The sequence below is a fragment of the Pleurodeles waltl genome, chromosome 6 (genome assembly GCF_031143425.1).
Source record: "Pleurodeles waltl isolate 20211129_DDA chromosome 6, aPleWal1.hap1.20221129, whole genome shotgun sequence".
NCBI lineage: Eukaryota > Metazoa > Chordata > Amphibia > Caudata > Salamandridae > Pleurodeles > Pleurodeles waltl.
The window spans coordinates 211,752,887-211,768,580 of record NC_090445.1 but is presented as its reverse complement, the minus strand read 5'-3'; the positions used below and the strand labels follow the sequence as shown (position 1 = coordinate 211,768,580).

Sequence of the window (15,694 nt, the reverse complement as noted above, 5' to 3'; positions counted from 1 at the left end):
TCCTCTTGACCTTTTTGTTGCAGTGAATAACCGTCTTCCCATTATCAAATGTCTGAGGCTCTGAATAAATCTATGCTGATCAGGATCAATTAAGTCTAGTAAAACATGCTGCAGCTCTGTGGCCAGAAATGTATTAAATAATTTGGCATCTATGTTCATCAACACTATAGGCCTTATCAGGGGAGCTTGAGGAGGGTGTTTCCCGGTTTTGGAAATGTTTTATGGTCACTTCATGCATAGTGGCAGTGACCCGTCTTTCTTGGCAGGACAATCTGGGGCAAGGTTACTTGTAAAGATTTTATAGAAACTCCCAAATAGCCATCAGGGCTGTATGCTCTCACATTCAGTAGCACTTTGGCAGACATCACCACTGCCAACTTAATTGGGAGCCCCCAAGAAATCCCACTGTTCAGAGGAGATGCGGTCCATGGTGATACCACCCAGATTTTCCTCATGAAGTGAACCCCCGAAGTGGATCAGCGGCATACAATAGCGAATAACACAGCCAGAACTCCTCTAATTTTTCATTCTCTCCTACCAGGGAGAGTACCTAAGGAAGCAGTAACCCCTGCGGCAAATCTTTCCTTTTGGGTACCCCTCATTAGATGTGCCAGCCGTCATCCAACTTTATTTCACTTGGCATTGAATTTCTTTTTCAGGCGTAACAGTATTGTGGCTACTGTGATGATCTTTCTACTTAGCCTCATCACCTTCCTCAAGCTGGACAGCGACTGACTGCGTCAGCTCGGTCTCCAGTTGATTCATCTGCCATAGACTCAGTTAGCCAGTGTGCTTTCCCTCATAACCACCTTAAAGGCATCCCAAAGCAGGAGCTCACAGTCTCATCTGTGTTGTGTGAACTCTAACATCTGGCTAAGCAGTTCAGAGTGTAGAACTGCACAAGAGGATGGGTTGCGTTTCCATCTGCCCATTCCAAATCAGCTGACCGCCAATGTAGGTGTTTCAGTCAACAGGGTCTGATCTGAAATTGTGATTGGGAGTATTGTGGCATTAGTGGCCTCTTTCCTCAAGTCGTTAGGAACCAAAACATAATATATCATGGTATAGGTCCTGAGCGTCTGTGAGCAGATGGTGTAATCAAACGAATCGTCATTTAATTGCTTCTATGAAAATTGGTCTTTTGACACCTGGTGGATACTGAACATTTACAGGCAAAATGTATTAAATGGCTAATTTATTCATTTACATATTTGTAGATTTATATAGCACGAACCAGAGCATCAGTGGCAGCAGAGCACTTTACATAGGAGCAGAAAGCATAGTAGAACATAGTTGCAGTGTATAGTAGAACATAACTTGAAAATACACATTACAGAGTATAGCAAGCATTTTCAATGCAACGGGGCTTGCATTTGCTCGAGTTGGAGCTATTGCGTTGTAAACTCCTAACCTAACTTTTCTTGCCACACAAATTAAAAGAAAAAAAACACAGTGCGATCGGGCTTTATAAAATGCAGCGCGATCGCGCTGAAATTGAAAAACGAAAAAACGGAGCGCTATGTAAACCCCATCGGGATCGCGCTGCAGGGAAAATTAACAGATAAAGTAGTCCAGAAACCAGGCTCAAAACATTGAGCCTCGTACGTTTCTAGTAGTTTACCGGTGCTGTGTAGGCGTGCTAAACACCGGAAAAGGCATGAGGTATGCATGCCTTTCACAAATGAAAGCAATCAGATTTTAAAGAGCAAGCCCAGGAACCAATGAAAGAGAATGACGTGAACTGGGCGTGGTTTGAAGCCCAAAGAGAGATTACTTTATGGATGGAGCACTTTGCGATCGCCCATAAAAAGGAACACAGAATCAGCAGTCGCAAGGGCAGTCTAAAGCTAGATGTTTAAACTTGCTCAAATTGTGACCTGCCTAATTAATACTCATTAGGCAAGTCATTTTGCAACCCCCTGAGAAGAGACAGTTTGTAATGAAACCAGTTAGTATTATAGACAATACTTACTGGGTTGTGCCCTGTGTCCTCATCTTCTATTTAGCTACAGTCCTTATTACTCAAACAAATGGTTTCATGTGCATGCAGTTAGAAGACCCAAGGAAGCATTTGTGGTTTTTCACTGTGTTCAATGTTCTCATATGACAGACTCAAAACTCTTGGATGAAAACCACCCACGATTAGATGTTCAGTTTAGCTACGTAAAGCTGAGAACTATTTTCAGCAGCCACTGTATTTGGTGGTATTCACTGGCTATCTCCCTTCACCAGTCTAGAACAAAATTGAGAATGTCAAACAGTTTGAATAAATGGAGATAGACAAAATGACTCAAGAATATCAGCCGGTGCACCTGCCATTACCTCGCACTGTTAGTATATCCCAGGCTTGGGTACTGATAGAGGGTGAAAATCTGGGCTTCAAGTACGTTGATGTGTGGTGGGGGCAGGTGCAACGTACCCCCCTGCGTATGATTTTACTAAGAAACATAACTTGTGCAAACGTACACAAGCCTGAACAAGGAGTGACATTGTGAACTTCTAGTTGAAGAGTCCCAGACTCATTTACGTAGAACAATATGGAGATGAACACCCGCTCATGCTCATATACTGCCCTCTACTGGCTCCCCAACGATGTTTCAACCACCCATGGCTGCTTTTACCCACGATCTAGTTTTAACCTCCTACTCTTGCCCACGTCCCTATGAGTTTTCTTGCCCAAGAAGTACTCTCTAGTACCAGTTTCTACCTCGACATCACTGCCTCTAGAGATTGCTCTTACTTGAGGCTCAGTCTCCAGGGTCTGTTCTTGCCTATTTCCAGTTTCTATCGACTCCTCATAGCCAAACCATACTACAGTTGTTATCCATAACCTAATGGCGATGCCTCTCGACATCTGATCTCATCTCCAGTGCCTGCCCAAACAATCACTTCCAGTTTTCAGAGACTGTTCGTACCATTACCCAAGTCTCTGGGGGGTAACCTTATCCATGTTCCCATCTCTGTACTTACCCATGTCCCAGTCTTCAGGTGGTCCTCCATCTTCTGAATGTGACTTGAGAGTCAATGACAAGGAATTAAGAGTCTTTGACGTCACTTGTGACACTTCGATTTTGGTGTTACATTTGAGTTTATTCTGTGAGATAGGCCTGAAAGGTCCCCCTTGTGACTCAGTAGCTCCTTCACCAATTGAGGGCGACTCTACTCTGAACAGCGGTGGATTTTGGGCCTGAAAGGGAAAAAAACAGTTGCACAATGAAAATGTGAGAAAAAGTATAAATGATCATAACAACCTAATTACATAGACCATCCACCTGCATGTGTCTTAATCTGCCCACCTAACACACATCTCTCCAACTCTCTCTGGGGTACCATAGAGAGCTTCAGTGCACACCACCAAGCAAAACAGTTTTAACTTAGGGCGATTCTTTCTGTTGCCAGGACAATGCTTGCACCTACCATGCAGACCATTCTGTCAGGTGTTAATTTCTGGTCCAGCACTAATGTGTTTCGGGTACTCTAGGCTTCTTACCAAAGCAAAGTTAGGGCCATTACTAAATTGCATCTGTGCCCACTGCAGGTCTGACCTCAGAGATAGAGTTGTTTTTTCCTACTTTATCGGAAGATGTGTGAACTCAAGTCAACCACTCTATTTTTGATTTAAGTCCGCCAATTCCCATCAGCCTCTTTCGCAGGGATATTAGATCACACTTCCTCTTCCTAGGTCTGATGAAGTGGCACAGTTACATAGCTTCACAGTCACTTGTATATTCAACCTATTCATAGTTCTTATGACGTTCCAGTAGATCGAGCATAATCTCAGAAGACTTTAAAGGCAGTTACAATAAATTAAATCTCACTTCCGTTTTTCCACAAACATAGAATATACAAACCAATTCTCTGACTACAGGAGCAGACTAGCAAGCCTGTAATGAATATGCTGAAACATGCTTTGCGGGGTATGCGGAGGACTACACAACTAGTTGCTCCATCACATCTTTCATTGTGAACTAAACCAGACTGGACTGCAGACCACCCTAGTGGAGATATTTTCTCTTGTGATACAAAATTAGCTCTGAAGAAATTCCAATATAAGGGAACAAAACGGGTTTGCTATTTTTATCGCTGTGAAATGAACTAAGGCTTGTTTTAGTCGTATGGAATAAAGGCTAAAGAACGATTCTTAAATAGACTATGGGACTTATAATTTGAATAACTGAATTACTTATGAACCTCATAGTTTTGTGTGGGGTCCTAACTATTGATTCAATTTGTTTTGTGCACCAAATGCAACAGTACCTGTTTCAGTTAAGTACTGAATTGAAAAGATACCTCTGGACACTAAAAGGGTCTGGCTATGGTAGTGCGGTTTGTACTGCCACAGCTGCTGTGTACTTATTTGTACTTAATTTATTTTTCTAATCATTATTTAAATATATGAAATATTCTGAAATCCCATTTTACCTGCGGGAATATCCAAATTGTTTTGAATAACAACGAAGAGCTCTTGGCGGAGTACGTATCTGCTGTGGCGGCCATACCCATTCAAGATAACTTTGTTTTAAGCTGCCACACTGTTCTTGGAGCAAAGAATAATCTTAGACCCATTGTCCTGCGTAACCAATACCACGCAATGCTTTTATTCATTTGTCAAACCTCCTGGCTTTTTATGACTTGCACTGTCACTGCATGACACCTGTCTGGGCAGCGCCATGCACCAAAGCTTTTATACAACAATCGGTGTTTTTTCCTTACCTCCTGCAGCTCAGCTGATTGGCTGACGCCATCTGCTGGATAGATCTTCACCACATTATTTGGAGTGACGTTTAGATAATGGCTCCGACTGGATGGAGAGAATACTCCAACCTGCATCAAAAGAATAAGCAGCAGTCATCTCTTCGAACAAAGTCCTAGTGAGTTAGAGGACAGTTAGGGCTATGGTTTCAGAGGCTCGCACAAGACAGATCAGACCCTCCATATTTTGTTTATATGCCTTACCTAGTGCTTTAGACCCACAATGAGCGATCAGTTTCACGTTGAACAGCTAAACACAGCTTGGCAAATTGGACCTTTATACTTACTGAGGAAATATGGGACAACTAGGAATAGTATAAAGGAGAGGAAGAATGGCAAAATGGGAGACATGAAGAAGTGATCAAGGGCTGATTAATGTGTAAGTTAAAACAAGTTAAAAAACATAATTTTCAAATTGTAGTGTTCTTTGAAGAGCTAGATTTATTTTTCCCCATAGAAAGGTTTTAACCTCCCACAGAATGGCACTGCTTTTTAGACACAGTAAGAGATTCAAGATGAAGGAACTACTTTTATAAAAGATTATTTCACAGTTTTCCTGATTCTTGTAAGGAAAGAGGCTTTTTGCAGGTTTACCCAGACTTTTTGTCCCCATTATGACTACTAGCTAATGGTGTAATGGCTGTGAAATGCATAGAGCCCTGCTAAACAGGACCCAATGCATGTGCTCTGACCCTTAAAATGGTGCATGGTTAATTGGTCTGCCCCCATATGGCACAGCCTAGCCTGTTTGGTAAGTCCCTAGTACATGGTACCAGCATACCAGGGGTACCCAGGACCTGTAAGATAGAGTGTCCCTCAGGGACTGCAGCACCCTGAGTGAAACAAGGTAAAACATGGATCCCAGCCTGCCACTACCTATTGGAAGGGGAGCTTTTAACTGCTAACTCAACTTATTAAGGTAATGGCAAAGCCCAAACCTCCCTTATTAAACTGTCACCCCTATGGCAGGCCAAACAAGTCCTAAGGCAGGGTGCTGTGTGCTAAAAAGTGGAACCTGTACTTTTACATGTTCCAGCAGTAAAAACCCTAAATTGTCATTTTACTGTGTAAAGGCTAGCAGTCCTATTGGTGAGTACAGAGTACAAAGTTACAGGCTCGCACACCAACTCTGCCAACTTCTGAATGGGCCTACTAAGGTTGGTACTGTCTGGCATCAAAAGAATCAGGGTAATAAATTCAATTCAAAGTTTAAATCAAATTTAATGTCAATAGTGGGCAAAGAACAACTTCAGAAGTTGCCACTTTAGTTGTCCAAGGTTTGCAGTGCCCGTTTAATGATGTACAAGGGGCTTGTCCTGCTGATAGCTTCCTGCCCTCTTGGGGAGTCATGCTAATGACTCCCAAAAAAGGACACAATAGGGGCCTGCATGGGAGAGAGGTTATTTCCCTTCCGAAGGAAGCCACACAAGTTTTAGCCCAAAAGGCAAGCTTCAAAGAAGAGGCGCATTTGAAGTGGAAATGGCTAACACTTGGGAGAGAGGCTGCTCTATTGTTTAGACAGACAGGCTGCCACTGGGGACAGGAGAGGAGAAGCAACTGTTTTTTTTCCAGGGGAGTGTAAGCATTAGATAACTACACCTCTGGGGGCAGGCTAGGGAGCTCGAAGTGCTGAGTTAGGGGTCTTGCCATGTTGGGAGTAGGCAGGATGACGCACCCTGAGATAGCCAGATGCCACACTTCCCAGGAAATGATCAGAAGGGAGGGAACCTAGTAGTCCATTGGCTACCAACTGCATCCTACCCAGAGGGAATTTTCTGAAGATAAATAGGGCACCCAGATCTCAACCGAATTGGAAAAAGGACCAAAAAGGACTGCCCTGCTGCATCGTGGGATCAGCAAAGAGAGGCTGTACTGTCTAAGACTGTACCTGCTGCATCTGGGGGCTAGCAAACATAGGGACTCTGCCTGCTGTGTCCTGCTCAAGGAGAAGATGTCTCTAGAGCCCAGTCAAGCCAAGAGACTCCAGGGGCCCTCTGACTGGCCTTCTGTTTGCAGCACAGGGAGACAAAAGCTGAAGAAGACTGCTGGGGCATGTTGGGAGCCCAAAGTCTTCAAGCTGCTATCACAGCTGATGTGCAGCACCAAGGACCAAGACCTGGCACCCAGAGTGGCACCAGAGTTTGCTAAGCCCAGAGGTGCTGTTGGAGAGTTGCTGGGCTCTCAGAAGGTGAGTTACTGACTGTAGGAGGCTGGCCTGGTTTGTAGTGGGTACCAAGGGGTACTTACACTCTGCACCAGGTCCAGGTATCCCTTATTAGTGTAGAAGAGGTGTCTAGCAGCTTAGGCTGATAGAAAATGGTAGCTTAGCAGAGCAGCTTAGGCTGAACTAGGAGACATGCAAAGCTCCCACTATACCACTGGTGTCATATGCACAATATCATAAGAAAACACAATACACAGATATACTAAAAATAAAGGTACTTTATTTTTATGACAATATGCCAAAAGTATCTCAGTGAGTACCCTCAGTATGAGGATAGCAAATATACACAAGATATATGTACACAATACCAAAATTATGCAGTAATAGCAATAGAAAACAGTGCAAGCAATGTATAGTTACAATAGATTGCAATGGGAGCACATAGGTATAGGGCAACACAAACCATATACTCTAGAAGTGGAATGCGAACCACGAATGGACCCCAAACCTATGTGAGCTTGTAGAGGGTCGCTGGGACTGTAAGAAAACAGTGAGGGTTAGAAAAATAGCCCACCCCAAGACCCTGAAAAGTGGGTGCAAAGTGCACATAAGTTCCCCTGAGAGCACAGAAGTCGTGATAGGGGAATTCTGCAAGGAAGACCAACACCAGCAATGCAACAACGATGGATTTCCAGACGAGAGTACCTGTGGAACAAGGGGACCAAGTCCAAGAGTCACGATCAAGTCGGGAGTGGGCAGATGCCCAGGAAATGCCAGCGGTGGGTGCAAAGAAGCTGCCCCCGGATGGTAGAAGCTGTGGATTCTGCAAGAACGAAGAGGACTAGGAACTTCCCCTTTGGAGGATGGATGTCCCACGTCGTGAAGAAGCTTGCAGAGGTGTTTCCGTGCAGAAAGACCGCAAACAAGCCTTGCTAGCTGCAAGGGTCGCGGTTAGGGTTTTTTGGATGCTGCTGTAGCCCAGGAGGGACCAGGATGCCGCCAATTGCGTGAGGAGACAGAGGGGGCATCCAGCAAGACAAGGAGCCCACTCAGAAGCAGGCAGCACCCGCAGAAGTGCCGGAACAGGCACTACGAAGAAGAGTGAACCGGAGCTCACCCGAAGTCACAAAAGAAGGTCCCACGACGCCGGAGGACAACTCAGGAGGTCGTGCACTGCAGGTTAGAGTGTCGGGGACCCAGGCTTGGCTGTGCACAAAGGAAATCCTGGAAGAGTGCACAGGAGCCGGAGCAGCTGCAAATCACGCAGTACCCAGCAATGCAGCCTGGCGTGGGGAGGCAAGGACTTACCTCCACCAAACTTGGACTGAAGAGTCACTGGACTGTGGGAGTCACTTGGACAGAGTTTCTGAGTTCCAGGGACCACGCTCATCGTGCTGAGAGGGGACCCAGAGGACCGGTGATGCAGTCTTTTGGTGCCTGCGGTTGCAGGGGGAAGATTCCGTCAACCCACGGGAGATTTCTTCGGAGCTTCTCGTGCAGAGAGGAGGCAGACTACCCCCACAGCATGCACCACCAGGAAAACAGTCGAGAAGGCGTCGGGATCAGCGATACAAGGTTGCAGTAGTCGTCTTTGCTACTTTGTTGCGGTTTTGCAGGCTTCCAGCACAGTCAGCGGTCGATTCCTTGGCAGAAGGTGAAGAGAGAGATGCAGAGGAACTCTGATGAGCTCTTGCATTCGTTATCTAAAGAATTCCCCAAAGCAGAGACCCTAAATTGCCAGAAAAGGAGGTTTGGCTACTTAGGAAGGAGGATAGGCTAGCAACACAGGTAAGAGCCTATCAGGAGGAGTCTCTGACGTCACCTGCTGGCACTGGCCTCTGTTTCCAAGATGGCAGAGGTCTGGAGCACACTGGAGGAGCTCTGGGCACCTCCCCTGGGAGGTGCAGGTCAGGGGAGTGGTCACTCCCCTTTCCTTTGTCCAGTTTCGCGCCAGAGCAGGGCTGGGGGATCCCTAAACCGGTGTAGACTGGCTTATGCAGAGATGGGCACCATCTGTGCCCATCAAAGCATTTCCAGAGGCTGGGGGAGGCTACTCCTCCCCAGCCCTGACACCTTTTTCCAAAGGGAGAGGGTGTAACACCCTCTCTCTGAGGAAGTCCTTTGTTCTGCCTTCCTGGACCAGGCCTGGCTGGACCCCAGGAGAGCAGAAACCTGTCTGAGGGGTTGGCAGCAGCTGCAGTGAAACCCCAGGAAAGGCAGTTTGGCAGTACCCGGGTCTGTGCTAGAGACCCGGGGGATCATGGAATTGTCTCCCCAATGCCAGGATGGCATTGGGGTGACAATTCCATGATCTTAGACATGTTACATGGCCATGTTCGGAGTTACCATTGTGACGCCATACATAGGTAGTGACCTATGTATAGTGCACGCATGTAATGGTGTCCCCGCACTCACAAAGTCCGGGGAATTTGCCCTGAACAATGTGGGGGCACCTTGGCTAGTGCCAGGGTGCCCACACACTAAGTAACTTAGCACCCAACCTTTACCAGGTAAAGGTTAGACATATAGGTGACTTATAAGTTACTTAAGTGCAGTGGTAAATGGCTGTGAAATAACGTGGACGTTATTTCACTCAGGCTGCAGTGGCAGGCCTGTGTAAGAATTGTCAGAGCTCCCTATGGGTGGCAAAAGAAATGCTGCAGCCCATAGGGATCTCCTGGAACCCCAATACCCTGGGTACCTCAGTACCATATACTAGGGAATTATAAGGGTGTTCCAGTATGCCAATATGAATTGGTGAAATTGGTCACTAGCCTGCTAGTGACAATTTGTAAAGAGAGAGCATAACCACTGAGGTTCTGGTTAGCAGAGCCTCAGTGAGACAGTTAGGCATCACACAGGGAACACATACATATAGGCCACAAACTTATGAGCACTGGGGTCCTGGCTAGCAGGGTCCCAGTGACACATACCAAACATACTGAAAACATAGGGTCTTCACTATGAGCACTGGGCCCTGGCAAGCAGGATCCCAGTGAGACAGTGAAAACACCCTGACATACACTCACAAACAGGCCAAAAGTGGGGGTAACAAGGCTAGAAAGAGGCTACTTTCTCACACTGACTCAGGAAGGATTGGCCTGTGACCATGACTCCGTGAAACTGGTAGTTCAGTGGTGGCTGGACTTCAGCCAGATCAGAGAGGACCCTGCAACCTGGCCCCCCTCAATCTCCACTATCATGGACCAAGGAATCCCTGCAGAAAGACTCAGTTGAGCATCTTCAACATCCTTTGATTGCATCAGGACCACCCTATAGGAATCAATTGCAACGCAGAAAAAGTGCCTCAAACTGCTAGAGACTTGCTTCTTCTGGGGCAGTAACTGTTTATAAGGACCTCGCTGGTCTCCCTGAATAGCTACCTGGCACAGTTGGTAGCCCAAGTACTTTTAATTGGCTGCACTCATACTTTCCTAAGTTTTCTCTAAACAAGTTTTGAAGCGTCAAATTTGTTGAATTTGCCAAGGCTTGCTCATGGTTGAGTGGAAACATAACTTGATTTATTAATTCTTGTAAAATCCATATCTCTGGAACCCTCTGATGGATATTTTTTGTTCTAGTATCTAAATTCTTATAAAATACAGTCTATCTTTATAAATTGGAGTTGGATTTGGTGAGTATTGTGTTGGTTTCTTCTTCAATTGTTTTGGTGCTGTTTAAATACTTTACACTTGCTCCTCTGTGAAAGCCTTGTTGCTCAGTGCCACAGCTACCCAGGGTTGAACTGAGGGGTTCACAGACTCAAAGTTAGGGTCCTAAAGGGATTGGTAAGTGTATTACACAGTGAAGTTGCACAACTAGCCCATTTAATACACCTCATTTCATCACAACTGTAAATGTTGGTGTTGGAACTATCAGGGTGGCCATGATCGAGAGCATCAATACTTAAACCTGAGGGCTGCAGACCTCCAAGGCTCTGCAACACATTCTCAGGGGGTACACATGCGCTAGCATGTCTAGGACTATCCTAAGCTGTCAGAGGAGACTGGGGCTAAAGGTCAGCAGCAATATTTAATCAAAAAAGAAATAATCCATGTCAGTGAGAAAGCTCATGTTTACATGCCTCACATTTTATTTAATTTCCTTCCCTAAGAATATTTCTTTCTTTTTTCCAGCACATTGCTTTACTGCAGGTATCTTCATACTGCATATTAATTTTGTACTGTGGATGTTGTGGCCTGGATCGTTCGTAGGTAACTGAGTTCAGGTTTTAGGTCAGTAATTCGAACATACATTATTGAGAGGTTTGGAGTTGAAGCAGAAGTCAGTGTGAGTTTCTCAGAGTCCATCAGTGGGCCATTAATGTGTTCAGACTATTTAACATCTAATCCTTGGCCTCTTCGCAGAGTTCACAGACCAATGGTGGTGTATGCCAATTGTAATTATGATATGTGGAGGATGTAGAAAGCTGCTGAAATATTGACAGGGCCAAAGTGTTTACAGTTCATTGGGGTAATTTTGTGGTGTGTGGGGGGTGGGGCTGGTAAAATGAGTGAGATGCCAGGAAGTATATGCAGAAGGAGAGACTGAAAAGAGGGTGCAGAAGAAAGTGCTGTGTGAAACACTAAAACGGAGGATTTCAGAAAGATGTGGTGAGAAAAAGAGATGGGACCCCTGGCTTCCTGTAGTAACTTATTAAGGGTCCTAAGAAGTCAAAATGTTAACAAGCATTGGCAATGCCAATAGATCTCGCCTATGCAAAAGCTATTGGCTTTGCCAAAATGTTTTAGACATGCTGTACACTAGCATGGCTGCTGTTCAGCATGGCTAAAAGTTAGTGGCGTAGATGAGGGTGGCATGGAGTGTCACAGAGTGGAACAGCTAAAAGTGGAGTAGTGATGTAAAGTGGAGTAGCACAGTGTTGTGTACTGGAGTGGCAGTGTGGAGTCACAGAGCGGCATACACTGGAGTGGCATAGAGTGGAGTGGACTGGTGTAGAGTGTTGTAGCGTATAGTGGAGTAGAATGTAGTGGCATAGAATTCAGCGGCGTATACAATGCAGCGTCGTATAAGGCAATGGCATAGATCAGAGTGGTGTAGAGTAGAGCGGCGCAGAGTGGTGCACAGTAGAGTGTAGCAGCGCAGAGTGGAGCAGCCCAGTCAGAATAGAGTCAACTGGTAGAGTGCAGTGGAGTACAGTGGTGCAGAGTAGAGCGGCAGGGAGTGGGGCGGTGCAAAGTCAGAATAGAGTCGGAGTCAGAACAGAAACAACTGGTATAGAGTGCAGTGGAGCGGCACAGATTCAGATTAGAGTCGACTGACTGAGTGCAGTGGAGTGGAGTAGAATGGTGAAGAGCAGAGTGGTGTAGTGCCGTAGAGTGCAGTGACAGAGTGCAGTGGTGTAAAGTGGAGTTGAGTGGCAGAGAGCAATGGCAGAGTACAGTGATGCGGTGCAGAGTGCAGTGGTGTAGAGTGCAGTGGTTAAGAGTAGAGTGGCTTAGAGGGCAGTGGCATAGAGTGTAATGGCGTACAGTAAAGTGGTGCAGAGTGCAGTAATATAGAGTGAAGTGATGCAGAGGAGATTAGAGTAGGGTACAGTGGATTTGTGTGTAGTGCAGGGCAGAAAGTTAAATGTTAAAAAAGTAAAGTGCATTGGCGTAGAGTGAACTGGCATAGAGTGCAGTGGCGCAGAGTACAGTGTTGCAGAGTGGCACAGAGTACAGTGGCATGCAGTGGAGTTGTGCAGAGTAGATTGATGGGGCCTGGAGTGGTGTAGAGTGCAGTGGCAAGGAGTGCAGTGGCATAAATTAGAGTGGTACAAGGTAGTGTAGGGAGGCACAGCGTGAAGTGGCATACAGTAGAGTGATGCAGAGTGTAATAGGGTGGAATGGTGTCAAGTGGAGAGGTGCAGAGTAGAATGCAGCGGTGTGGTGCAAAGTACAGTGGAATATTCATGGTGTGGTAGCACACCGACATTACAGACAACACATTTTCAAATGAAATGACCATTACATTTGCACAGACAAAGTTTTACTAATAAAACTATACAGTGCCCAGACAAACGTGGAAATTGCATCACGTAGTGTAATGATGTGTTTTGATTATATGTAAGTATTTGTTTCCAACACACTTGAGAAATAACAAAAATGTGCTTTGTGTTCCTAATTCTGATATATTCTGAAATACTTACACAGTTCATTTAAATGCTGCTGTGCACTAGAGAAAACCGTCCTACCCCAGTATCCAGCAAGACTGTCACATAAATCCTCTCACTTTGAATTCAAAGAAAGTAAAGTAAATCAGCACCCTCGTAATACAGCGCCTGACATTTGACCTCCGTCTTTGAATGCACAGCAAATGTGATAAAATAAAAACAAGATTTACAGGCCTGTTTACAGTAAGGGAGCACTCACAATGATACTTTAAATAAGGTTTGAGCAAGGAAGGTACAAACTCAAGCTGGAAAGCCTAAAACAAAAAGCCAGCAAATGGAAAGCAAGAATATATGAGTTACAAACCACAAAGCCAATGGCTAGCAATGGGCAGAATGCATTCCTAGGTCAGCTTTCTGAATGTCCAAGATGTATTTAGCAAAGGCTGCGACCTAAAAACCCTGATCTACAGCATTTGTCATAGCTGTCTCTAAGCTGCAACCTGGATAGAGTCTGATGGCAAAGTGACAAGAAGGCTCTTGCCTTGCTTTAATTTGGCTAGCTTACTAGCAATATGTTAAAACATTTTTTTTACCTTACCATATAAGTTTGGTTAGTGCATAATAGTCTATAATTATGTTAGGATCAACTGTAGCTTTCTTGTTAACCGTTGCCAAATGGATTATTTTTAGTGAGTGCACCTAGGGATGTATCTGGTGATTATACGGGACTTGTAAAATTACAGAATTGTGTAAAAGTAGCTGTTGATATTGTGGTAGGCACTGATCACTGAAATAAAGGGGTAGGTTATTTTGCCAATTATTTTGGGGAGTTTTAGTGGCACCACCAAAACTTTGAAGCAATTGGTGGAAGGATTTTTTTGTTTTGTTTCCCCTGATGGTACTGACCTCATATCAAAACAAGTTTAAGGACTCAGTATAGTTTTTGTTTGCATATTGAACGGAAGGTTTGCCTTGAGGATTGTTGTGGTAATGAAGGACATGAAGTTGATTGCGCAAAAGTAACATGCTTAGTTTTGGATCTACTGAAGAAAACAAATGAGGCTTTGCTTGTTTAATTGTATTCTGTGTTGTATTAAATTACCTTGGAGTCTTAGTAATTTGTCTGAATGCCAAGACATTTTCAAATTGTGTGGCGGTTTTTAAATTTTGCTTTTTAGGTTAACAATGATTTTGCTGTCTTGCAGGCTGAGTTTTTAACTTCATGGCAGCTGGCGTGCTTGCTATGTCACTGCTTAATTCATTGTTATTTCTCACTATTAAGCCAGATATATTGCTTATTTGCTCACAGGGAGGGAATTATTGTTGTGGGGTCAGATTTCACTGGATTCTATCAGACTTTCGACCATAGGAAACTAACTTTCATATGATAATGGATTAAGAGGGGAGAAGAGGAATTGGCAGGTTGTGACTAGTTTCACCAAGCTAAGTTTGGTGAAGATCAAGCTAAAAAATATTTGGGACGGAAAAGTCCCTTGTATGGTGATAGACATGTACCCCTATCCTGAGTGGTCCAGCTGCAATTATGTTTGGATCCTTGGTGATGATTTTTGTTGTCATTTGGTTTTGTTGGGTGAACACGGATCATTCATGTACACCATGAAATAGGCCTGTCTCACAAATGGCAGTCTTGTTGGACTGGGAGAGGCACCCAAAGCGATACCCTCATATTGGTGAAAGGCTACTACCTTCACCATGAGTTAAGTAACACGAGCACGGTGGTAGCAGCATACTATATATTGATCAGTAGAAGCGAACTGAATTTTTTTTTTAACCTGTGTCAATGGAGTAAGCCCTACAGGCTCGCTCATGTAAAGTTCAGCTGCTGTGTGCTTAACTCACCTTTGGCCTACATCAAGTTAGTATGTAGCGCTGTGCAACACATGTTTTGATTGCAAGTCTAAGTATACCTCCCTGCATATGACCACTGTGCTTTTTATGGCACATGCTTGGAATGAACAAAAAAGTCAAAAATAACTATAGCATCAACTTGACAAGGTCAACCCTGCAGGTTCTGCCAACACTGGTCTTCATTTTACTGAGAGGAGAAGAAAAAACAGAGGCAGATGGTAACTTGCTATGCAGATGGGGTCTGTTTGAGACGTTGAGAACTTTAAAGGAGTAGGTGATGATTTTATTGTAATCACTGTTGACTTTCTGATTTAGTGCTAGGAGTTGAATGATATTTCTCCCTAACAACAGAGATTACGAAAAAACCTTGTGAAAATAGGGCGTCAATGACTGGACTTGGAGTGGTCATTTAGCGAGGATTCAGTTTGGTAATGAAGGTCTAGAGTGTGATTTATGTAACGTAGGCAATGTCTGAAAAACCTGTGTACGAGGATCTGCAATTCTGAAGACATGGAAATCTAGTAATACACTTTTAGCAGATGGTTTTGATGAACAAGTTAAGCTAATCAAACAGTGCAGGTTTCCTTTGGTGTACATACCCATGGCAGGTTTTTAATAAAATAAGGATTACATTTTTGGGGAGGAAAGAGACACTTTTTTTTCTTTAGAGTTGGTAGAGAACACAAACTATGGAATTAACAGAGAGGGGAGTAAGTAATTCTAGTGTTACACTTGCTGGTGAGAAGGATAAAAGCTCAATAGAAAGAGGTTTTACCATCTGAAGAAAAGACTGG

At 44.4% G+C, this 15,694-nt stretch overlaps 1 protein-coding gene across 3 annotated transcripts in view; it reads right to left on the bottom strand.

Moving 5' to 3' along the window:
* Window positions 1-15,694, bottom strand: part of HROB (homologous recombination factor with OB-fold) — a 168,096-nt gene that overhangs the window by 44,712 nt on the left and 107,690 nt on the right. For all 3 annotated transcript variants that reach the window (XM_069237861.1, XM_069237860.1, XM_069237862.1), the window contains exons 8-9: window positions 4,714-4,824; window positions 2,971-3,187 (exon numbers count right to left, since the gene is read on the bottom strand). In XM_069237861.1, the coding sequence (XP_069093962.1) occupies window positions 2,971-3,187; window positions 4,714-4,824 (328 nt within the window). The remainder of the gene's footprint in view (window positions 1-2,970; window positions 3,188-4,713; window positions 4,825-15,694) is intronic.